This window comes from Tasmannia lanceolata, unplaced genomic scaffold (assembly GCF_043159265.1).
Source record: "Tasmannia lanceolata isolate RefF3 unplaced genomic scaffold, GAP_Taslan_0.1 ptg000015l, whole genome shotgun sequence".
NCBI classification, from domain to species: domain Eukaryota; kingdom Viridiplantae; phylum Streptophyta; class Magnoliopsida; order Canellales; family Winteraceae; genus Tasmannia; species Tasmannia lanceolata.
The window spans coordinates 34,734,132-34,758,167 of record NW_027518692.1 but is presented as its reverse complement, the minus strand read 5'-3'; the positions used below and the strand labels follow the sequence as shown (position 1 = coordinate 34,758,167).

The 24,036-nt window shown below is 39.7% G+C and overlaps 2 protein-coding genes across 2 annotated transcripts; both read left to right on the top strand.

The window, feature by feature from the left end:
* Window positions 1-13,512, top strand: LOC143846819 (protein STRUBBELIG-RECEPTOR FAMILY 8-like). The gene is made up of 16 exons (XM_077355387.1): window positions 1-350; window positions 1,094-1,226; window positions 1,840-1,911; window positions 2,002-2,067; window positions 2,149-2,220; window positions 2,320-2,391; window positions 6,135-6,206; window positions 6,308-6,373; window positions 6,447-6,512; window positions 6,606-6,937; window positions 9,565-9,824; window positions 10,707-10,978; window positions 11,069-11,204; window positions 11,574-11,713; window positions 11,864-12,020; window positions 12,977-13,512. The coding sequence occupies exons 1-16, from the start codon at window positions 263-265 to the stop codon at window positions 13,127-13,129; spliced, it is 2,157 nt and encodes a 718-aa protein (XP_077211502.1). The 5' UTR covers window positions 1-262; the 3' UTR covers window positions 13,130-13,512.
* A 3,357-nt stretch (window positions 13,513-16,869) lies between these two features.
* Window positions 16,870-23,460, top strand: LOC143846182 (cation/H(+) antiporter 15-like). Its single transcript, XM_077354602.1, has 5 exons — window positions 16,870-17,187; window positions 17,581-18,072; window positions 18,202-18,714; window positions 21,237-21,864; window positions 22,608-23,460. The coding sequence occupies exons 1-5, from the start codon at window positions 16,960-16,962 to the stop codon at window positions 23,240-23,242; spliced, it is 2,496 nt and encodes an 831-aa protein (XP_077210717.1). The 5' UTR covers window positions 16,870-16,959; the 3' UTR covers window positions 23,243-23,460.
* Window positions 23,461-24,036: the final 576 nt, after the last annotated feature.

Genomic DNA, 24,036 nt, shown 5'->3' with positions numbered 1-24,036 from the left:
TCTCTAGGGTCCTTTTTACTAAGTACACCCACTCTCTTTTTATTTTTCTCCTCCCTTTACTCCTTCCCCTTCCTTCGCCGACACACACACTCTCTCTCAATTCCTTTCTTTTGATGTCGACAACGTAACGAGATCTCATTTTCTCCACATTTTCATTTCAGAATCAGAAATATCTCTGATTTTTTCACAGAAAAATCTCATTTTCTCTGCATTCTCATTTCCATGGCGTAGAATCAGAAATCTCTGACTCTTACGAAGAAAAATGGTGGAAAAAAAGACACTCTTTCTATTCCTTTCTTTCTTCTTTCTTCTTCCCAAAACTCTCCATGCACTTACCGATCCTTCAGACGGTAAGCTCTACATTCTTGTTTAATGTGAATTTATATAAGTTTTATAATCTCTACATTCTCATTATTCCTCTTTGATCTATTGCTCAATGCTAAATTTTTATGTGTAAATCTCTTTCTTTCTTTAAATGATTGGGAATTTATATTATAAGTTTTGTTGATTCGTTCGAAAAAGTAATCACATGATCTTCTTGTATCGTAGCTACATTTATTTATTTTCATATACCTTTTCAATTCTCAGTTGTGATTTTTGTGATGTGTCTTTACTCTTAAGACATTTTAAATTTGTGTTTATGGAGCTCTTGAAATCATAGTAGCCGAACAGCTTGATTATTGCTCTATGATGATGTATCATGCTTGGTTCTTTCAAAATCCAAAATACCTAATCACACGATCTTCAAGCGCCATACCCAGCTGCATTTACTTATTTTCAAGGAAGCAGGATTCTTCCCTAGGAGCCTTCGATTCCCGCTTTCGATTCCCGCTCTGGCAACCTTGAGCAGGATTCTTCCCTGGGAGCTTCCGAATCCCGCTTTTGATTCCCGCTCTGGCAACCTTGCTTATTTTCATATATTTTTCTTTCTCAGCTGTGATTTTTGTGATATTGTTGTGTCTAGAGACATTGTAAGTAATTGAAATTTTTGTGGCACTAAGAAATCTGGATTATGGAAATGGAATTGTAACTTGAAATTGAAATCACGTTTTCTAGTATTTAGGCACTGAGGATTTCATTGCCTGATTTGCAGTTGAAGCTCTTCAGGTGATCTACAGTTCATTGAATAGCCCTTCTCAGCTATCTGGATGGAAGTCAAGTGGTGGTGATCCTTGTGGAGAATCATGGAAGGGGATATCTTGTGCGGGGCCTGCTGTCATAGGCATGTACGTATGTGTTGAAGTATAAATGATTAAATAACATCAACTCTAACAGCTTAAGCTTTTGGAGTAATTGATTGTTTCACATGGTATCAGAGCAATTGCCTCAAGGCAGGTCCTGGGTTCAAAACCCAACAACTCATTGGTATTAAAAATTCACGTGTATGGCCAACCCAAAAAAAGAGGTGCCACACGTGAGGGGGTGTGTTGAAGCATAAATGATTAAATAACACCAACTCTAGCATCTTAAGCTTCAGACTAATTTCATGTTTCAGAGTATGTATTCCTTGATGTTCAGTAAATAGAGGGTGGAAATCTTTTTTACTCTATTCCTAGTTGTGAAAGAAAAGAAAGGCTTTAAACTAAAGAGGAATGATAGATGCAAGACGCCCTTGCATAAAGAGCCGGAAAAGGGCCATTGATTGGATCCATGTCATTAAGTGCAACCGAATTTACTTTTTCAACCGATTTTAAAAGTTTAGCGAAAATGACGTGGATCCAATCTAGGGCCCTTTTCTGGTTCTTTATGCAAGGGTGCCCTTCCATCTATCATTCCTCTAACATAAAAGTGCTGACTGCATGTTCTTAAGTAATGATGCTTCTTTTGTTACTGCAACAGTCGGATTTCTGGGCTGGGGCTCACTGGAACCATGGGATTCCTGCTTTCAAATCTCTTGTCATTAAGAACAATGTGAGAAAATTATTCCCTTCTCCTCTACAAATGAAATTTGTACCCTTGTCACATATATTCAGTTATCTTCTTTTTTTATTTCCTTGTTAGGGATTTAAGCATCAACAACATACATGACACGATACCATACCAGTTACCACCAAATCTGACATACCTGTAATGTCCTATACTCTCATGCCGTTTTTGTTCTTTTAGATGATGTTAATTTCCACTTAAGTGTTCTGTTCCACAATGCAGAAATTTCGCATTCAACAATTTCAGTGGAAATCTTCCCTACTCTATTTCTAACATGGTTTCCCTCAACTACTTGTAAGTTGTTTGTCTTTGGGTGCAATTAATGGTTCTTGGATGGTAGATTGATGTTTGACAACCCAACACCATGCTTTAACAGCAAGTCCTTGATTGTAGGAATGTCAGCCACAACTCACTTTCGCAATCAGTTGGAGATGTTTTTGCGAATCTCGGGAATCTCTCTGTCTTGTAAGATTTTTAGATTTGTCACATCTTTATTTTCTGGCATCATCATAAGCAACACCGTTCTGATTGGTTCTTTCATTTCCTTTTTCTTGCCATTGTAAGTAAACATTTTTTTTACTGGTAAGTAAACATTTTGTTAACTACAAAATATAGATACTATCCTTGGTTTAATATAGCGTGTGATTTCAGAAAGTACCAAGGCATTGGAAAGCTCAATACTTTACTGATAGTTTAACACAGGAAAGTGTTTCTCCTTGGAAGTCAAGTTTTATATTCAACGAGGCACATCATAGACATTCACCACTGCAATTGCTTGTACTGCTTATATTCTGATGTTGCCCCAGCAAGATTTTCTCCTTTGGATGAAGGTTAACTCTGTGTTGTGCTCATGAGTTGGGTGTCACCCACAAATTTTGGACAAAAGAAATTTTTTCAATGCAACCTCCGAACACAAATTTTTTAGTATGTGGTTGTCATGGAAAGCCGGAGAGGGTATGAAACAGTGAAAGGGTCATTTTTCAGTGGTTTCAGATTTAGGAGTGGCCTAGAGAACACCAACACAGTATATATGTATCTATCTATGCATAAATAGTCACATGTAACTTGATATTTATAGAGTTTGTTAATTGTTTCTAAATATATATTCATAAAACATAGAAAAGTGGTATTTCCACTTAATCCTTTCAAGTAAATCAATGAAAGAACATACATAAAAGAGTGTCATCTAACTAGTTGACTATTACAATTTTGTGCTATTTTTTTTTACCAGTAAAGGAATTTTTATATCTGATATGAGATGTCTTAATGAGATATTTCAATCTATTCATGTTTTAGACATGATAAAATAATGCATTGAATAAATTACAACAATTGTCCATAGGATAAACATGTAATGTGTAGTCTATAATACGCATTAGTTTATACTTCCATGCATTCTAATATAGTATAGAGAAATCTATTTTCATAATGGATGGATTTATTGTTTTCCCAAGAGGGGGAGAATTCACTCTCGATAGCGAGGGAGTAGGCTTGCAACCCTAGGGGAGCAGATCCTGCTTCTAAGGTTTTAGAATTGCGATGTAAGGATTCCATTTCATTAGAACTAATGCTTGCTGCAGTTGGATGCCTAATAATTAGTTTGGCTGATAAATCAAGAAGTGCTACCCTCTTAACCATGGTAATCATTCTGATTGGCGCCCCATTTTTCTCTTATAGCAGGATGTTTTGGCATGATTCTAATTCTAGGTCAATGCATTGGTACACATATATATACTTCACCGGAGCACATGGATGATGTAAGGTTATGTTAGAACAGAATGATATGCCTAAGGGGATTGAACCTCTAGCTCAATGGTCAAGGCTATTGTTGGGGGTTCCACGTGAAAGCAAAGATCCCACATCGGAATGGTAAAAGAAATGTGGATGGGTTGTAAGGGAATGTGCACCTCCCCCAACGGCTAGCTTTTGAAGGTGAGTTCTACCCGAGTCCCAAATGTTGTGCAGATGTCTGACAGACTAATGTGCACGACGCACATGCAGGTCGAGCCACGTAGTTAGCTTGTTGGGGTGCCGGGGGCAACGCGCCCTGGCCGGGGTTTCCAGGGCAATGCCCCTGAATGTAAATTTAAGTTTTGGGTTTTCTCTTAAGGGTATTTCAGTAAATTTCTCTATATAGTGGCGTTGATATATAAGTCACATGTTAGGGTTGCTAGATTAGGTTTTTCTGATGTGTTTCTTGGCCAAGAAGAAGAGAGTTTGTAACCCTAGACTGAAATAATGAAAATCTTCTCCCGTGGACATGGGCAGTGCTGAACCACGTAAAATCTTATGTTTCTTGTGTGATTGTTTTCTTTACATTGTTTCTTGACGTTTTTGCTGCACATCGTGTTCGATCCGTATTGAGAAGGTATTTCTCGGTTCTTTCTACACCAACAAGTGGTATCAGAGCCAGGGCGTGGTAATCCCGGTTTAGCCTCCGAGGATGGAAATATCCCTTGGGGAAGATCTTGGGTATGCCTATGAGGACGGAAAAATCTCTTGGGGAAGATCTCACAGTTCCCACGTTGCACCCGCGTGGATGGGCGAGATTGTCCATGTTGCTTCCACGTGGCGGGGGAGATTGTTGGGGGTTCCACGTGAAAGCAAAGATCTCACATCGGAAAGGTAAAGGAGATGTGGATGGGTTATAAGGGAATGGGCATCCTCCCCTTAATGGCTAGCTTTTGAGGGTGTGTTCTACTTGGGTCCCAACAGCTTTGTCCTTCAACCTAGAGGTTGGAGGTTCAATCCCAACTTACCTACCAAAGATCCAGTGCATGATTGCAAGACCTAGTGTAGATGCAAAATAATGGGCTATGACTTCGACCACTGCGTAGTTCATGTGGCTCAGAAATATGAGTTTCGCATCGCATGCTATTTAGGGCGATGATCTTCTTTCTCCCCCTCCCCTTCTTAGGATAATGCGCCCCTCTTTTAACGTGATTTGACGTTAAAAAGTGTTAAAGTCCACCCACAACTCACGTTAAAAGGGGGGTGCATTATCCTGGGGTTTTTTTTTTTTCTTTGGGGGGGGGGGGGGGGGGGGGTGCGAAAAAATCATCTCCTGCTATTTATTGTGATACTAGAGTTAGTCTTCCACAAACCATATAGAGATTGACTATCACTTTGCTCCAGAAGAAGTCGTGAATGGTGACATCGTTTGTTTTGTGTTTGTTGACATTTTTGTAAAAGGGTCTTACCCCAAATCATCACATGCATTTGACGTGTAAGCTGATCATGTTATAGGAAACACATCAGCTTGAGGTATAATTTAGATTTTGGTATTATTTGTAAAAACGATATTGTAATATACAGTCATGAGTTAATGAAATCAGTGTCTTTCCGTTGATCACACAATTTATCTTCTTCTTGTATTTGATTATGGAGTTTTAACAATAGTTTGTTAAGGTTATCTAAATTTTATGGCAAAAATGATCTAGAAATGAAATTTCAGAGTAGTTTGGAACAGATTAGAATGACTAGAACTGACCAGACCAAAGATCCAGTGCGTTTCTTCAGTCTTCTTCTTTTTTCTCTCAATGATGAAACTATAGTAAAAGAAGGCGCGAAGGCGCAATGCCAAATGACCAAGGTGGTCAGATACGTGTTTCCGCACATAGTATTGGTTCTATGGTCCCATAGTACATACTATTATTTTTGAGCTCAAAGGTGGACCTGAACAGATTGTGGAGTTTCCCACTTACTATTTACAAATGCCATGGGAAAAAGCAACTTGCTAGGCCACATAAAATTCTAATGTCTGCATATTCTATTTGATCATAGTAATATGAACACATCTAATTTTTTTTTGGTGTGAAATCCTTGACTTTATGGAGATGATTGATTTTAAGTATTTTTTTGAAGAACACACGTATTTGTATACTTCGAGTTCTAGGGGAGGGTGGCCACATCTGTGTGAAATTCTAACAAGTATATAAATACTCGCGGGCGATACTTTAAAACTTGAGATTTATTGAGTTGTACTGCGTGACCGTGTCATACCCTTAATATCTTTGTGCTTCCACCCTAGTGATAGAGTACTTTTGAATCTGGATGAAAGGAAATCCTGGCCTTAAGAACTTTTTAAATTTCAAGCTTTTTAATGGTTTATGCTTTGCATTTGAGCTTTTTAATGGTTTATGCTTTGCATTTGAGCTTTTTAATGGTTTATGCTTTGCATTTGATGTTTGTGCGCGCCGCCATGGCAGGGACTTGTCTTTCAACAACTTGACAGGAGATCTTCCAAATTCTTTTAGTTCCCTGTCAAACCTTTCTACTCTGTGAGTGTACTGAGAATGCAGGATTTGCTAAGAATCTGGTTTTATATTTTCATGCACTATGTCGATCTTCCATAATTTTTGAAGTTGAATTTTTGTGGCAGCTATTTGCAAAATAATCAGTTAACCGGTGAAGTTGGTGTTCTTGGGGGTTTGCCTATAAATACTCTGTAAGTTTTTATTTTCATATTATCGTTCTATGCTCTGCTTGGCTTTTACACTGATTGCTGGAGTTTTCAACAGAAATATTGCAAACAACCATTTTCGTGGGTGGATTCCATGGGAATTTAAATCGATCCCAAATCTTATGTAAGCTGTTTACCCCATTGATTTTGTTCCTCTTTTTTTTCCCCTTCCTTATTCTCCATTACATTTTTTAATCTCACAATTATAATTACACAGAACTGTTGGAAATTCCTTTGATAATCGCCTTGCTCCTCCTCCACCACCGCATGCCACGTCTCCTCCTGGTAGATCACATAATAACCGTAACCATACCGGTGCCATGAATCCATCTCAAGGAAATGACAGTCAAGCCTCTCATCCAGATCATAATAATAAGAAATGTTTGACAGCAGGCCCGATAGTAGGCATAGTTGTGGGTTCCATTTTGGTGGCTCTATGTGCAACACTGGCTATTGCTTTTTGCCTTTGGAAATCTTCCAAGGGTAAAGACGAAATGAAAAAAAGCTGGAAAGGCTCTTTGGGATCTCTTTCAGTTAGTACAGATAAAGGTAGTTATTGCTTAGTTAACTTCTTGTTTTCCTCTTCCTTCAAGATGAAGCCCCTTGATTTTCTGAGGTGGCAAGCTTTAATTTTGCCTGAGATGGAGATTTCTGTTCTCTAAAATATTGAATTGTGATGTGCATCATACACAATTGATATTAGCTTGAGGTTCTACTAAACAAAAAGATGGAATATTTTAGCTAGGAGTCTTGAATATTTTGTTACTGGTATGCCACCAGATGGAAATTGCTAACAACATGATGGATGATCACATCCATTATTACAAGTTTGAGAATAATTCTAGAACTATTTCCTAATGGACGCATTGTGAACGCACAACTAAATCCACCCTACGACTATTTATCCATGTTTGTATTTTTTCATGGTCAGCTTTGCTTAAAATCTGTCATGAAATAATCAGCTTAAGAATTCCCTCCGAAGAGAAGTATCCGTATATCAACGGAAAGTTCTGGTCAATTATCTCATTCATTTCTGATGGAATTCTTTGAAGATTTGCTTATTATACATTGACTTTCTTGTTTATTTAGCTCTACTAGGGCAAACCCATGGTTCGCGGGTTGCGCAAACTTTATGGTTCGCGGGTTGCACAAATTTTATTAAAAAATAAAAGGGGAGGGACTCCGAGACCAAGATGATAGGAGATACAAAGGAATCTACAGAACGAGAAGAAACAAAAAAAAGTGAGAGATCAAGGTGGGACGATGATAAAAAATCTCCAGGCTTTCCCTATTAACTTCTGATCTGGCAAGCAGGTCATCCTTGCTATTAGCCGGTTGGAGAACATAATGCATGCGAACCATGTGCCCCTCCACTTGATCCTAAATCTCATCGATTAACTCAAACCTCCACAGGTGAGGCCGGCTACTGACCATCCATCTAATCATGTTGAGGGAATCTCCTTCCACACAATTAGCTTGTCCATATCAGAACTGCTGTTACCTTGGCCTCGTAGGTGTCCTTAATCCCAATGGATCCTGAATAAACTTATCTAGTTGAGCCTTCCTCATTCCTGAGTAGACCTCCTACTACTGCCATCCCGGAGTTACTAAGGCTTGATCCATCAAAGTTTAACTTCATCCAGCTAGGGTCAGGAAGGGTAGACCTCATGCTCCTTCCGGACAGGTTTAAAGCTTAACTCTCTCTCTCTCTCTCTCTCTCTACCAAGCTTCACTAGATTGAGCAGGTGATGCTGATAGTACGAGGTCCATTCTTGGATATTGTTATGATAAATAGTTGTCTCATCTCTTGGATTGGTGAGAATTAGAGGACTGTTTCTAGATCAAGTGCAGCGGCATAATACAGATCAACGACTATAGCATTGATGGAACTTAATTGGCTCTAACACTTGATGCAGAAATTGAGAATAAAGCCGATAATATTTTCTTCATCATAAAAACCAATGTTATCAAATTGTTTCAAAATCCAGTCTTTCATTTGTAGGCAAAGCATAGCGAGATTGATTAACACATTTTTTAGAGAAAAACTTGAGGCGGGAATAAACATTTGAATACATTCTTGCTCATGATCAAGTTGTTGATATTTTCACAAAAGGATTTATAGAAGGCCGATACCATTTTTTTCTTTGCCAAGCTATCTATTAGGAGTGTTAAAAAAAGAAGACTATTAGTTACTATTTTTCTATTTATGTTTATCCAATGGTAGGTTTGCCATTTTACTTTGGGTTGCTCGTGTCTTAAACAGGTTTCTAACTATAGGATTCCGACATTTATTGGATTACAAAAAGTCTCTTTCTCCCTCTCTTGCATCCTCTTCTTTCTTTTCTTTCAATTATGCTGCATATCCATGGATGGATCTATGATGTTATCATAGATCTAACTGAAAAATTGCTAAAACATAGCTAATGAACTAAAAGCTATACTCAAAAGCAAAATCAGCGGGTTGCTGTTAAAGCGAATGATTTGTATATACTCCATTCCCATCTTTGTGTTTAATCCAATGAAACATATTTTTCCTTTGATTTTCACCACCAAAATGATTAAAAATGAAGAAATGAAGATGATTTTCGGGAAGGAGTTTTCCCCACTAGAAATGGCTTTCCCATTTTGTAATCCACATGAAACATGCGAGTGTTTCAGAATTATCTTGGCCAAAAAATTATTTTGGAGGAAACATTTAGAAAGGAACAGAACTACGCAAAACAAACATGTTACAATCCACATGTTTTGAAGTTGTATTTGGGCTTCTAATGTTTGTACACATACCATAATGTCTTTTTGTATTACTTGATTGGCATCCACATCTTTGTTATTGGAATCCAAGAGACATAAGATATTGAGCAAGGCTTCTCAGGTAGCATTATTAGAAAGATATTTCAAATTTTTTGGTATAGCTATATGAAATTTGAATTATGCTATTTACCAAGACTGTTGTTATATTCCTTCATTCTAAACCTTTCCTAATTTTTTCAAATTACATACACTATGTGAATATCACCTTTTCTGAGTAAACCTTACGCAATGTATGAAATGTAATGTATGAAACTCTGTGTTCCCAAGCTTTATAATTTCTTTTTGTATTTCATGAGTAATGAAAGTTCACATGGCAATCAATTATCCTGACATTCTTCCTATTATGCATTATTTTTCTTTTGTAGCAATTAAAAAAGAGGTGCAAGAGCAGAGGGTTCAAACTGTGACTCCTATAACCTATCTGAAACCTCCACCTGCAGAAAAATTGATGGGGGAGAGGGTATATGAGAAAAATGGGTCTGTAAAACGACCAAAAAGCCCTATTACTGCAACTTCCTACACCGTTGCTACTCTTCAAACTGCAACAAACAGCTTCAGTCAGGAATGCCTCGTTGGAGAAGGTTCCCTTGGTCGTGTTTATAGGGCTGAGTTCCCTACCGGAAAGGTATTTTCAACTTTTATTTCATCAACTTTGCAGTTATGTTCTCCGTTAAAATCTCCGTTTTCCAAAATACTTTAATCTGAACACAATTCTATTTTCTCTAGAATTGATCAACACAACCCTCAACAAAAATTGTTGTGGATTCTTGTTACGAAAATAAGTTTAAAATGGATTTGAGGATGCCAATTTTGGGGCTAGATTTTATGAGGCGTTTGTAAGTTCCTTTTTCCATTAAAATGTCATATTATGGAAGTCAAAGATATCTTTTGATGAATGTTTTTTTAGGACTTTGTTTATATTTTTTGTTCTGTAGCATTGATATACCTTTAGTTGCAGTGAAACTGATTCGAAGTCGGGAAAACCTGTCATCTGAAACATGAAGATGAAACGAGTTCGGTTTGATTTCCCAAAGAAGGGAAAACACAAGATGTGAGTAATACAAGGAATCGTAGGAAAAACACAAGGGAACTTCGACCAAGACATGTGTACAAGGAAATGAGTTTCAGAAATTTAATTTTTGTTTCCACGGCATTTCCTCTGCAATCTTTTGTGTTTCCCACATGTTTATATTGACATTTCTTCCTTTTCAGCCCCCAAGCCTCCAAAACCCACGTTTTTCATTGTTTCATGCATCTGATTCCTGCTCTGGTAATTACATGTCGAGTATAAACTGCTAAAAAAATTTGGAGCTGAATTCAACAAGGTGTTTGTCTAGGGGGTCTTCCTGAATTGGAGCTGGAATTGGCGAGACATTTTGTTTGCTTACAGAAAACTCTTAGTCCATGCAGGCTTTATTATAAATTATTTTATATTGCTTATCTTTTCCATTTTTTTTCACTTATAGTCAGAATTAACTAGGGATCATAATTATGTTGCTTGATCCAGGTACTAGTTGTCAAGAAAATTGATAGCGTAGCGCTGTCTTTGCAAGAAGAAGATAATTTTCTTGAGGCTGTTTCAAACATGTCACGTTTAAGGCATCCAAACATCATTACACTGCAAGGTTATTGTGTAGAGCATGGGCAACGCCTTCTGGTCTATGAATATATTGGAAATGGAACTTTGCATGATATCTTGCACTTTACTGAAGATGAAAGCAAGACATTAACATGGAATGCACGTGTTAGAATAGCACTTGGCTCTGCCAGGGCCCTAGAGTAAGTTTGTAATTCTACAGTATCTCAAAATTATTTTGTTTTGATACTGCTTATTCCTTTTTAAATGGTGCCCCCTCATTCTGTGCCCAGGTATTTGCATGAAGTCTGCTTGCCTTCTGTTGTACATAGAAACTTTAAGTCAACAAACATTTTACTTGATGAAGAGCTTGACCCCCACTTATCCGACTGTGGTTTAGCCGCACTAACACCAAACACTGAAAGACAGGTAAATAATTGAGCGATGATGTGATTTTGTGCGTGATAAGATTATTTCTTTTAGTTCAATTGTTTAAAAGGACTATACTTGATATGTGCTTTGTTAAAGTGTAAAAGATTAAATAACGCCATCTCCAATAGCTTAAGCTTTTGGAGTAATTGGTTGTTTCACATGGTATCAGAGCAATTGTCCTGGGTTCAAACCTCCTTGATGTTAAAATTCACATGTAATGGCCAACCCAAAAGACATGCCACGTGTTGGCCAACCCTAAAAAGAGGGGCCACACGTGAGGGGAGTGTTAAAGTATAAAAGATTAAATAATGCCATCTCCAACAGCTTAAACTTTTGGAGTAATTGGTTGTTTCACATGCTTGACAGGTTTCAACTCAGATGTTGGGTTCATTTGGTTACAGTGCTCCTGAATTTGCCATGTCTGGACTTTACACTGTCAAGAGTGATGTGTACAGCTTTGGAGTAGTGATGCTAGAGTTGTTGACAGGTCGCAAACCCCTGGACAGGTAAATCCTCCATATTCTCATGATTTTGTTCTCTCTAGTGAATTACTATTATGCATTTCCCAATCTCTATCTCTATCTCTCTCTCTCTCTCTCGCTCTCTCTCTTCATTTTCTTGTGTCTCTTTCTAATTTTTGGACGTTCACTGTTTAGTTCGAGGATAAGATCTGAACAATCCCTTGTCAGATGGGCCACTCCACAGCTTCATGATATTGATGCTTTAGCAAAAATGGTTGATCCTGCACTAAATGGCATGTACCCTGCAAAATCTCTATCACGTTTTGCTGACATCATTGCCCTATGCGTTCAGGTACATTCTATGACTTTTATTCCATTTCACTGGCATGCATTGCTTTCATGATATTAGGAATATCAGTGAAATGACTTTTTTTATGAAAGCTCATGAAATTTAATTGTGTAAAATCTAATATTTTCTTCAAGAGAAGTTCATGCCTTATTTGCAGCTAGTGTCTTGCATAAAGGAGACCAACATATTTCAATTGACTACTGATATGGACTTATTACATCAGTTTCACGACCCCTGCTCTGTCTCGGTTTTAAATAGTCTGCGGATAAAAGGATTATAATATGTCCAACTTTACACTAGTTTTTTGGGCGTAAAATTTTGTTTTACGCCCATTTTACGTCGAAAGAAACAGAGCCCATGTATCAAACCTATAGGATAGGACACATGGCTTATCAACAGTGAAGCCATAATAACATATATCAGCATTTAACTTTTATAGGGCCTAGGAATGCTATTCATACAAATACGAGCGAGCTCAATGCCTTCCCTTTTTTTGGCCGATTAAACCTTTAATGAAGCTGCATCATTTAGGTCTGTACTTGTGCAAAAGATAGGAATACATTTATGCATGGATTTTCTCTTTTCACTGAGCACACTGGTCTGCACACACACCTAAGCATGTGTGCAGATGTGTACATGCAATAACTAGTTTGAACTTTAAGTGCAAAAGTTCCAATCATGCCTGTTTTGATAACCATCCTATAGTCCATTCAGAAATCAAAATCTAGTTTTATTCCCTCTAGATTGGTGTTACTGAAATTATTTGAAGAATAATCTACTCTCCCTAATCAGCAAAAGAAAATTAGTATTTAATCATCCCTTTATTTTCTTCTTTGATAATTCAGTGCTAAACTTTTTAGCCTTCTGTTTCCCTTGTTATGTGCTCTGGGCGACTCTGATTCTAAAGATACCTTTCATCTTTAGAATAGTTCTAAACAGTGGTTTCATGGTTCTTATAGCCGGAGCCAGAGTTTCGTCCTCCTATGTCTGAAGTTGTCCAAGCATTGGTCCGATTAATGCAAAGGGCAAGCATAGTCAAAAGGCGTTCGAGTGATGAATTAAGGTTCTCATATAATATCCCGGATCATGAGGCGGCGGATATGTCCTTCTAAGTGTCCGAGATTAAAGCCAAATGCCGTTCTTATGACTTCTTCCAATTTTGTATATGAGAAAGCAATTATCAAGGTCACTCGAAGCGGAGGTGAACAGAATTCAGTTTCTTCAACAGGTCCTCAATTACATCCACTTCTGATGATCTCTATCAGTAACAGCCAAGGTTCGGTCGTCTATACTTATTTTTCTCTACTCATGTTTGATATTTTAATGCCCAAATGAGCAAATTTTCAGGGGAATGATAAGTGTAATCCAAAGCGAATTTCTGCTTACTTGTATATTAACTTTACTGGCATTTTAAATGTATTTTGTGGATATTCTGTAATAAAATAAAGTCGTCCGACATTTTCAAATAAATAAATAAAGTTGTCCGATTCAACCATGCAATTGAATTCATGAATCTGCTTGGCTAACATATCTGACCATTGTCACAAATATCTAATTTTTTTTTGAAAATATTACAGTTTTATCATGATATTTTGAAAATAAAAAATAAAAAATGCGCAAATAAGCTGGAAATTAAAAAAATCATGATACTTTCAATTTTATCATTTGTCTTAATGTCGTGATATTATTTGTTGTTCTAATTTTGTTCTTAAATTTATATTTTTTTAACTTTAAATATTTCAGCTTTTTTCTGATATAAGCCCAGAAATAAAAAATAAAGGGAAATGTTATCAGCACTACTGTATTTTGATGAGGGCACTATGGTATGGACTGCACCATAGGGTGTGCCCCAAAAATCATTTCCGTAAGTTGATCCTAACCCTCCGATCTGAATGTTAGCGGGTTGATCCTAACACTATAAATCAGAGGGTTAGGATCCAACCTATGAAAATAATTTTTGGGGCACAACTTATTTAGGCTGTGGCCCATCTAATGGACGGTTTGGATCATCCTATGGTGAGGGCCATACCGTACTTTTAATAAAGTGAAGTGCCCCTCGTCAAAATACAGTAGTGCTGATAACATTTCCCAAAATAAAATATCCCTAGATAATCCTTTCAGAGGAGGAATGCTAGGGACAAGCCGGTAAACACCCGCTTGAAATCACGCGTGTAGTGATTGGGACACGTGTAACTTCATAACCCCAAAAGTAAAGAATTGCCTTTTCTCTCGGCTTTTACCTCCACAGCCGGTCAAAAAGTACATCTCTCTCTCTCAAAAGCTCAGATCGGTGACAACGATTTATCTTCTACATACCACAGCGATGTTTCAGAAAACCCAACCTAAAAAACAAAAGGGCGCTGATATTCCCCCGGCCCCCTCCCCTTTGACGGCTGGCTAACGTTAAACGTTAGGATTTAACGTATATGTCACTTTCCCACCATTTGACCGGTCTCTCTCTCTCTCTCTCCACACAGACACACAACAGGAACAGTTCGTGGGCACAACAGAAACCGTTGGTGGAATGGTGGGCCCATCTTTGAACAACGTAGGCCCCGCCCATACCTCACTACAGGATAATCCAAACCGTCCATTTGATGGGCCATAAACGTAAATAGGTTGCGTCCCCAAATATCATTTTCATAGGCTTATCCTAGCCCTCTGATCTAAATAGAAACTACATCTTACGCAACCTCAATCTAGGTTGTGATCATCCTATGGAAATGATTTTTGGGGCACAACCTATTGACATTGTGGCCCATCAAATGAATGGTTTGGATCATTCTATGGAGTTGGTTGTAAAGTAACATTAAGGCCCGTCCACAACATAGGACGATCCAAGCCGTCCATGGTTTGGATAATCCTATGGAGTTGGTCGTACAGTAACATTAAGGCCCAATCGTAGGCCCCACCGATATTTTTTCAAATTGAGGCGTACCGTCCACAACATAGGATGATCCAAGCCATCCATAGTTTGGATCATCCTATGGTGGGGTTCGTACAGTAGCATTAAGGCCCAATTTAGGCCCCACCAATATTTTTGAAAATGAAGTGTATCGTCCAGACCATAGGATGATCCGAGCCGTCCATTTGATGGGCCATAACGTAAATGGGTTGTGCCCCCAAAAGGGTTGGCCCATCAAATGAATGGTTTGGATCATCCTGTGGTCGTACAGTAACATTAAGGCCTGTCCACAACATAGGATGATCCAAGCTGTCCATGGTTTGGATAATCCTATGGAGTTGGTCGTACACTAACATTGAGGCCCAATCGTAGGCCCCACCGATATTTTTCAAATCGAAGCGTACTGTCCACAACATAGGATGATCCAAGCCGTCCATGGTTTGGATCATCCTATGGTGTGGTTCGTACCAATTTAGGCCCCACCCATATTTTTGAACATGAAGTGTACCGTCCAGACCATGGGATGATTTGAGCCGTCCGTTTGATGGGCCACAATGTAAATAGGTTGTGCCCCAAAAATCATTTCCGTAGGATGATCACAACCCTACAATCTATAGAGGTTGCAGAACATGTAGTTTCTATTTAGATCGGAGGGCTAGGATCAGCCTATGGAAATAATATTTTGGGACGCAACCTATTTACGTTTATGGCCCATCAAATGGACGGTTTGGATTATCCTATGGTGTGGTATGGGCGGGGCCTACGTTGTTCAAAGATGGGCCCACCATTCCACCAACTGTTCCTGTTGTGTGTGTGGAGAGAGAGAGAGAGACCGGTCAAATGGTGGGAAAACGTTAGCCAGCCATTGGGGGGGGGGGGGGGAATATCAGCGCCCAAAAAAAATCCTCAAGAAAACCCAAACTAGTAAAAGTCCTCATATTTGGATCCCCTTACACAAGAGGCTAACATATTCCTCAGATTATTGTTAAGATTTCAGAATACATCTACACCGAAATCTGACAACTGATAAGAATTTCAGTCGGATTCGCACTTTTTGATTTCTATAGAAGATGGTGTAAGCGTTCATCATCAGCAGACAATGATGGGTATTGTTTTCCTCTTTCTCTCATACATGGATTATTAGAGAATTGGAAAAGATTAGTTGTGTAAAAGCAGGGACCGGATGCTTCTCTTATAGACATTTGAGGGAAGGGATGCAACTCATCGTCATGCTGACCCTTCTCTCAAACGTCTATTTGTTTACGCCTGTTCCAAATATACCCTTTAACAATAAAGGGATACATCTTATTCTTTAAACACTTAATTAACTAAAATGATCTCTACCGTCGATATTGCAAAGGTCACGTCCATCGTTACGATTAAATCCTAACAGATGGTTGCTGCAACAAAACCATTTTCATTTTCATTTACACTTTAATAATGAAATAGAACAAAAAATGGTTGGTTCGTCGAGCTTGAAAATCTACGGCGTACCGGACATGAAGCTGGCTCGGTGCGGCGATTCAAAGATGGGTTATTGGCCTGCATTTGCAACCTCTGGAATGCCATCCGTTGCCACTACGCTCTCCTGAAAACCAACCCAATCTTTCTCCATGGCGGCATGCTCACAAACCCACATCCGATTGTCACTAGCATTCCTCATTACAGAGACAAATATTTGTGACTGCTACCGTAACCATGATTGAATGACTAACCCCCTGATTGAGCCCGGATTGGATTGCCCCAAACTCGGCCAAAATTTGATTTAGCTTCTCTTGGTGGGACCCTAAAGATGCTTTTATTGATCAAGATTCTAGGATGATCCATTCCAGCCAAGAGACTTTGTCGTCCTTTCGGTTTTTAAGGGAAAGACTAGTCAATGAATTTCAAGGGCGCCCTTCATTTTCTCATTCCTCCCTCCTAAAATACCATGTCATTTAACTAATGTTCAAAATTCTCTCTCCCTATCTCTTTCTGTTTTTTCCTTCCTCTTCCTCCTCTTTCTTAAAAGGTCTTGTGCAACAGAAGTGGGTAGCAATGGCGAACAAAACTGGTAGTGGTAATGTGCGGGGTTCAACACAGCCCTACACGGTGTGTTATTCCCTAAACATGATCGTGTCTGATGGGATTTGGCATGGTGACAATCCAATGAATTATGCGCTCCCTCTTTTCATCGTACAATTGACTCTGATTTTTTTAACCACTCGTACTTTAGTGTTCATCCTAAAGCCCCTCCGGCAGCCTAGGGTCATCGGCGAGATCCTCGTGAGCTTCGTCTTCTCCTCCTCCAACTTTTCTCTAATTTAATTAACAATTTTGTTAAGAGTGTCTTAAATTGTGTAAAATGATGTTTCGAAAATTTGCCGAATTCCAATTGGTAAAATTTCGAAATTTTCATGCATGCCCGCGTGTTGTCCTAAATGCTTAGCTAACATGCCTATGTGCTTATGATGAGGGAGCTATGTGTCTGAGTGATGTGAATGTTATTAAAAGCTTATGATTTTTTGAATTAATTTGAATTGTTCTTAGTGAATGTGAAGGTTCCTTCTAGGATCTAGCTAATGTAACTACATGAACATGAACCTAGAACTAATGCCATTTAAATGCTCCTCAGCGAGTGCCCTGATGGAAGTAAATGTTTCCTTCTCTTTTACCTAGGGTGGCATACTATTGGGTCCATCATGTCTTGGGAAGGTTGCTGGGAATTTTGTACAGACCTATTTATTCCCAGATAGGGGTGTGACGGTGCTGGAGACTATGGCCAATGTTGGGCTCCTCTACTTCCTCTTCATGGTGGGAGTGGAGATGGACATAACGATGTTCCGTAGGGCAGGAAAGAAGGCGTTGGTGATCGCACTCGCGGGGTTGATCCTCCCTTTCATGATAGGCACATCCACATCCTTTTTCCTTAGGAATGCCATCTCCAAGACACCACATCAAGGCTCCTTCCTCCTCTTCATCGGCGTCACACTCTCCATCACTGCCTTCCCCGTCCTCGCCCGCATCCTTGCCGAGCTCAAGCTTCTCAACACCGAACTCGGAAAGGTCTCCATTTCCGCTGCCGTCATAAATGACATATGCTCTTGGGTCCTGCTCGCTCTGGCCATCTCCATTGCAGAAAACAAAGGCTTCGTCTTTGCCTCTCTATGGGTATCGTGAAACAACCAATTACTACAAAAGCTTAAGTTGCAATAGCTCTGATACCATGTGAAACAACCAATTACTAAAAAAACTTAAGCTGTTAGAGTTTGTTTTATTTAATCATTTAAACTTCAACAGGTAGTCCTCTCCGGAGTGGGGTTTGTCTTGTTCTGCATCTTTGTCGTCCGTCCAGCCATATGGTGGATTATACAACGAACGCCGGAAGGAGACTCTGTCGATGAGCTTTATATTTGCCTCATCTTGACGGGTGTAATGGCATGTGCTTTCATAACAGACGCCATTGGAATTCATTCCATATTCGGGGCATTTGTGTTCGGGTTGGTGATCCCAAACGGGCCATTGGGGATTTCATTGATGGAGAAGATCGAGGATTTTGTGTCGGGTTTGCTTCTTCCACTCTACATTGTCATTAGTGGGCTGAAAACAGATGTGGCTGCATTGACAGATTTTTCGTCTTGGGGATTCTTGCTTCTGACTGTGATCATAGCGTGCGCGGGAAAGGTGGTGGGTATCATGATAATTGCATTCTTCTACTGCATGCCCTTTCGCGAAGGGCTCTCACTTGGCATGCTGATGAATACCAAAGGCCTAATTGAATTGATAGTCCTCAACGTTGGCATAGATCAACAGGTAACTCAAAACTATTCTTTCAAACTCCATCAGACTTTCTATCTTTCTACTTTCTTTGTTTAGTACCTTAAAAGTGAGATGTTGCCATGGGGCAAGACCTCTTAGGCCTAGTTTATTTTGAATTTTGAGAATCGGTTTTGGACTCAAAATCAATTCTCAAAACTTAAATCAAAACGGGGCCTTTGGATTTTGAGAATTTTTTGACTCAATATTGAAGGCAATTTTGAGCCCAATAATCATTTTTGGACTCAATTAATTCTCGAAATCCAAAATGAACTAGGACCTAGTAATATAATGTCGTGTCTCACTATGGAGTACTTGATCCTACCTTTGATTAATCTGAATTGTCCTTTTAATAAGCATGAGAGGTGATAAATTCATCCCCTTCTAGGATAAATCCACTCCCCTTTACCGGTATAACACTGGTACATGTAGTACTCTCTCTCTCCAACATTAACCATTTGTGGGGCCTAACAATTGAATTGTTTAAATCTTTAAAGGTAGGTCCCACCCAGTACTCCCTCTCTCTCCTTTTTGAGCAGAAGCCCTTAATGGGCCCGACAATGAATGGTTTAGATATTTGACGGCTGACACAATAAAAAATGTATTTTTTTTAGATCACTTGAGCTCACTTTGTTCGAAGATCCAAATAATTCATTTGTTGCAACCCCATGTACATAGGCCTAGCCCCGAAAATCATTTTCCTAGGATGATCCTAACTCTTTTTAGGGGTGCAACTTGGGTCCATTTTTGGAAATTTGGGTTGAGCTTTTACCTTAAAATCGGGCCGGGTTAGGGTTGATTCAATTTCGTTTTTTTACTAAAAGCTCAACCCGACCCGACCCAAGTTGCATCCCTAAACTCTTTGATCCATAGAGATTCATATATGGTGTCTTTGTATAAAATCGGAGGGTTAGGACATCGAGATGACTTTTGGGGCACGGCCTATTTACATTGAAGCCCAACAAATGAACGATTTGGATCTTCGAACAAATTGACCCAATTATTTTTTTAAAAACTATTCGTTAAATGATATATGCACGTAGGTGTGGTGGACCCAGTGAATTTTCTAAAAAATACGCGTTATATGATATATGCTTGTAGGCGAGAGCTTCATAGGTGAGCATATATTTGGAAAAATACAATGAAGCCCACCTTGTTCGAAGATCCAAACCATTCAATTGTTGGGCCCTAATGTGCCCCCAAATAAACTACATTGGATGATTCTAACCCTCCAATCTATAGAGAAATTACAACTCAACTCAACTTGACTCAAGTAAGCCTTTGTCCCAATTAGTTGGGGTCGGCTAATGAATCCTTTAGAAAATTTTCATGTATAGATAACCCTCTAATCTATAGATAAATTACACCATATAGAAATTTCTATAGAACAAAGAGTTAGGATCACCCAACGGCGTATTTACCTTGGGGCCTACCAAGTGAATGGTTTCGATCTTAAACAAGGAGGCGATTTCTATTTTTTTTTTTTTTAAAAAAAGGTGCACCACTGTACATAATTCATATAACGCATATTTATTAGAAAATTCATTGTGGCCCTTAGTCCAATATCCAAACCGTTCATTTGACGGGCCCAATATAAATAGTCCTTTCGCAAAAATCATCTCCGTATGATGATTCTAATCTCCAATTAGTAGTGTCATTGAAGAGTTTGAATCATCCTAATGCGATGATTTTTGGGAAAGGCCTATTTATATTGGGCCTGTCAACTGGACGGTTTGGATCTTGGAATCAGGTGCGCCCAAGTGATTTTTTTTTAAGATCTAGAACATTCATTGTTGGCCCCACCAAGGGTTTGTGCCCTCTGTTCACTTGTTTTCCCGGGAAAGGAGAAGAAAAGGTTTCCCGGGAATCTGACGTGGCATAAGGAAAAGAAATCCAGGGAAACTGTGCAGGAAAAGGTTTCCCGCGTCTGTTCACTTGCGCAAGAACTGTGCAAGAAAATGTTTCATGAGAAACTGCTTACCCACTTTTTTCACTAGTTTTCCTGGGAAAGCAAATCCGACCAAAATAAAGGGAAAAGGAATCTCACCCTTGTGAGAAAAGACTTATTTCCACATGATTTTTCCCAATTTCCATGTCAGATGTGACATTTTCCACCTAGGCTCCTTCAATATCCGGTGAAGACAAGTGAACATTCGAATTTTAGCCTTCTCGGGAAAAAAATGGGGTGTTTTCCTAGGATTTGGTCTCCGGGGAACGCGAGTGAACAGAGCTGTGAGAGAGAGAGAGAGAGAGAGAGAGAGAGAGAGAGAGAGAGAGAGAGAGAGAGAGAGAGTTGTGTGAATAAGTACAGCTTACCTGGTTCACAAATTGATGGCATTACATGATTTGCAAAATTGATGTTGAACATTCGTTGTTCTCTCATTTCGACCTCTTCTCTTTGTCTCTTTCCTGCAAATAATTTTATTCTCAGGAAAAAGACAAAACAAAAGGAGTGGAAATGCAGTCATTAATAATTTTTATGAGAGTATTATTCACAAAAGGTGTAATGGTTGGAGCAGATTCTGGATGAGGAGTCGTTCGTGATCATGGTTTTCTCATCCCTGTTTATAACGGTGTTAATCACCCCGGTGGTAGCCGCGATCTACCGTCCGGCAAGGAGATTTATACCGTACAAGCGTCGGACGATCCAACGGTCGAAAACGGACGCAGAACTCCGTATAGTAGCATGCATTCACAGCCCCCGCAATGTCCCCACCATCATCAATCTCATAGAAGCTTCACATCCTACCAAAAAATCCCCCATCTACTTATTTGCCCTCCACTTGGTCGAGCTCACGGGCCGGGCTTCGGCAATGCTCATAGTTCATAACACCCGAAAGTCCAGCCCGACGAACAGGACTCAGGCCCATTCGGACCACATCGTGAACGCATTGGAACACTACCAAGAGAAGGCAATTGGGGTCTCGGTTCAGCCTTTAACCGCGATTTCACCTTATTCTACAATGCATGAGGATATATGCAATCTAGCAGACGAGAGACGCGCGGCTATGATCATTGTTCCTTTCCATAAAGAACAGACCGTGGATGGGGCTCTGGAGGCCACTAACCCGGCCTTTCGAAGTGTAAATCAGAATGTTTTAGCAAACGCGCCATGTTCCGTGGCGATACTAATAGACAGAGGGTTAGGTATGGTTGGATATTTTGAAAATATTTTATGGGAAATAATATCAGTGCTTCAGTGTTTTGATATTTCCGATCCACTTTCTTGTCTTTTAGTATTTTAAAGGCTGTCAAAAGGTTATTATAGTTCCCAAAAAGCTCTCGCAAGGCCTTTCAATACTAAAAGACAAGGAAGTGGAGCGGAATTATAAAAACATTGGAGTGCTAACATCATTTCCCTCTTTTATGTTTTTGAGGCTTTCTCGTCTTGCCATTTCAAAAAAAAAGAAAGAAGAAGACTTTCTCCTCTATTACTCTATTTCTTGTGTTTTTTTGAAGTGCATGTTGCTGAACCATACATGTGTGGCTCTTTGGCTTAAAGTCATGGGTATGCTCCCCACTAACGTGAGTTCAAATCCCCAGGCTTACCCGATGTGCGTGGTATACGGGTGATTGCACACATCCATAGGAATTATTCCTGCCCTAAACATAATACTGGTTGCTTTGAACTTGGGGGGGGGGGGGGGGGGGGGGGGGGGGGGGGAAGCAGCTCTTGTTCAGTGCAGGCATTGCATCCTTGTGACTTAATTCCAGGGTAGCCACTTGCATAAGTTGGGAAATTAAAGTCTTTAAGAGAAAGCTTCGGCTTGCCTTGCCTTGCTTACTTCCTATTTTCTAATCTTCTTTCTATTGTCTTTTTGTATTTCTTGTTTTGATTATTTACATCTCCACCGTTAAATCATTGACGATACCAATTTGTCCCACAACAGGTGGGACCACCAGGGTGTCGGCGAGTAACGTTTCGCATCACGTGGTGGTGTTGTTTTTCGGTGGGCCCGATGATAGAGAGGCCCTGGCATACGCGTGGCGGATGTCGGAACACCCCGGGGTGAACCTGACGGTTCTCCGATTCATTGTGGGGGAGGAGGCAGTGGAGCCCAGAAATGAGTTGTCTGTGATTACAAACAAGGAGAAGGAGAAGCAGATGGACGATGAGTTCGTGAATGAGTTTCGGTTAAAGAATGTGAGCGACGAGTCTATTGTTTATGTGGAGAAGGTGGTGAATAATGGGGAGGAGACGGTGGGGGAGATAAGGGCGATGGACGGGAGTAACAATTTGTATATGGTTGGGAGAGGGGAGGGGATGGTGTCTGCGTTGACGGCGGGAATGACGGACTGGAGCGAGTGTCCGGAGTTGGGTGCGATCGGTGACCTGTTGGCATCGTCCGATTTTGCCTGTACGGCATCAGTTCTAGTGGTGCAACAGTATGTGGGGGCATCACTAAATGACGGTGTGGGGACGCCCGATAGCCCTGGAAGCACTATGGAAGGAAGCACTATGGAACAATACTTGCACAACCCTCGTGGGCGACAAGGTACCAATGGATATGGCAACGTTCTCTAGTCTCTCTCCATGTATTACCCTCCACAAACTAAGTCTCTCTATATCTCTCTCTCTCTCTCTCTCTCTCTCAGTTTGTTTTTGTTTTTGTTTTTTCACATTGTTCTTATTAAGTGAAAGCATTGTTAATTCATGTGTATTGGATAGTCTGACTATTTCCTTATATCTTACTGAAGAGTACAATTTATGTTGAAGGGAACTCGGATTGAGATTTGTTAATATGTGTACTGAATTTAATGGGGAAAACTTTGGTTGCCCTCTCGCTTATATAAAGCTAAACTTCCATTTAGTTTTGAATAATGACATTGTAAGAGAGTGGAACCGAGCAAATAGCCCGTCTGGATCATCGCATGAGGTCGGCCCCACATACATTTTTGAAAGGGATTTGCTAGTGTACATCGTAGGAGGCATTCCGCGGATGATCTAACAGCAGCCACCCTGTAAATGAAGACAAAATCTGCTGAAAAGTGAGCCTCTGTGGCTGTCAGATGGAACAGATCATCCGCGAAATGTCTTCTGCCATGGACGCTAGCACACTCCCTTTTTAAGAATACATCGGGATCCGCCCATGACTAGATGGATCCGATCAGATGTTTATCCGTTGACAACCAAACTTTACCAGTGGGATCCACATCCACCCATCCATTTATTCTGGGGAAACTGATTTTTAGTTGGGACAGCCCCTCTAGTGTGTACTTTATAACTTCTCTTTTACACTAGAAGTGGCTGTCCCGAGTAAAAAAAGTGTAGAATATATTATTTACCTTTAAGAAGCTTACGACAGAAGAGACTTACGA

What these genes read in the sequence shown, in the direction of transcription:
- LOC143846182 (XM_077354602.1), top strand. Translation starts at nt 16,960, where the DNA reads ATGGCGAACAAAACTGGTAGTGGTAATGTGCGGGGTTCAACACAGCCC. An exon ending in TCGTCTTTGCCTCTCTATGG is followed by an intron (nt 18,073 to 18,201) that starts GTATCGTGAAAC and finishes AAACTTCAACAG; the next exon opens with GTAGTCCTCTCCGGAGTGGG. An exon ending in ACGTTGGCATAGATCAACAG is followed by an intron (nt 18,715 to 21,236) that starts GTAACTCAAAAC and finishes TGGTTGGAGCAG; the next exon opens with ATTCTGGATGAGGAGTCGTT.
- LOC143846819 (XM_077355387.1), top strand. Translation starts at nt 263, where the DNA reads ATGGTGGAAAAAAAGACACTCTTTCTATTCCTTTCTTTCTTCTTTCTT. An exon ending in TTCAGTTAGTACAGATAAAG is followed by an intron (nt 6,938 to 9,564) that starts GTAGTTATTGCT and finishes TTTCTTTTGTAG; the next exon opens with CAATTAAAAAAGAGGTGCAA. An exon ending in GGCTCTGCCAGGGCCCTAGA is followed by an intron (nt 10,979 to 11,068) that starts GTAAGTTTGTAA and finishes TTCTGTGCCCAG; the next exon opens with GTATTTGCATGAAGTCTGCT.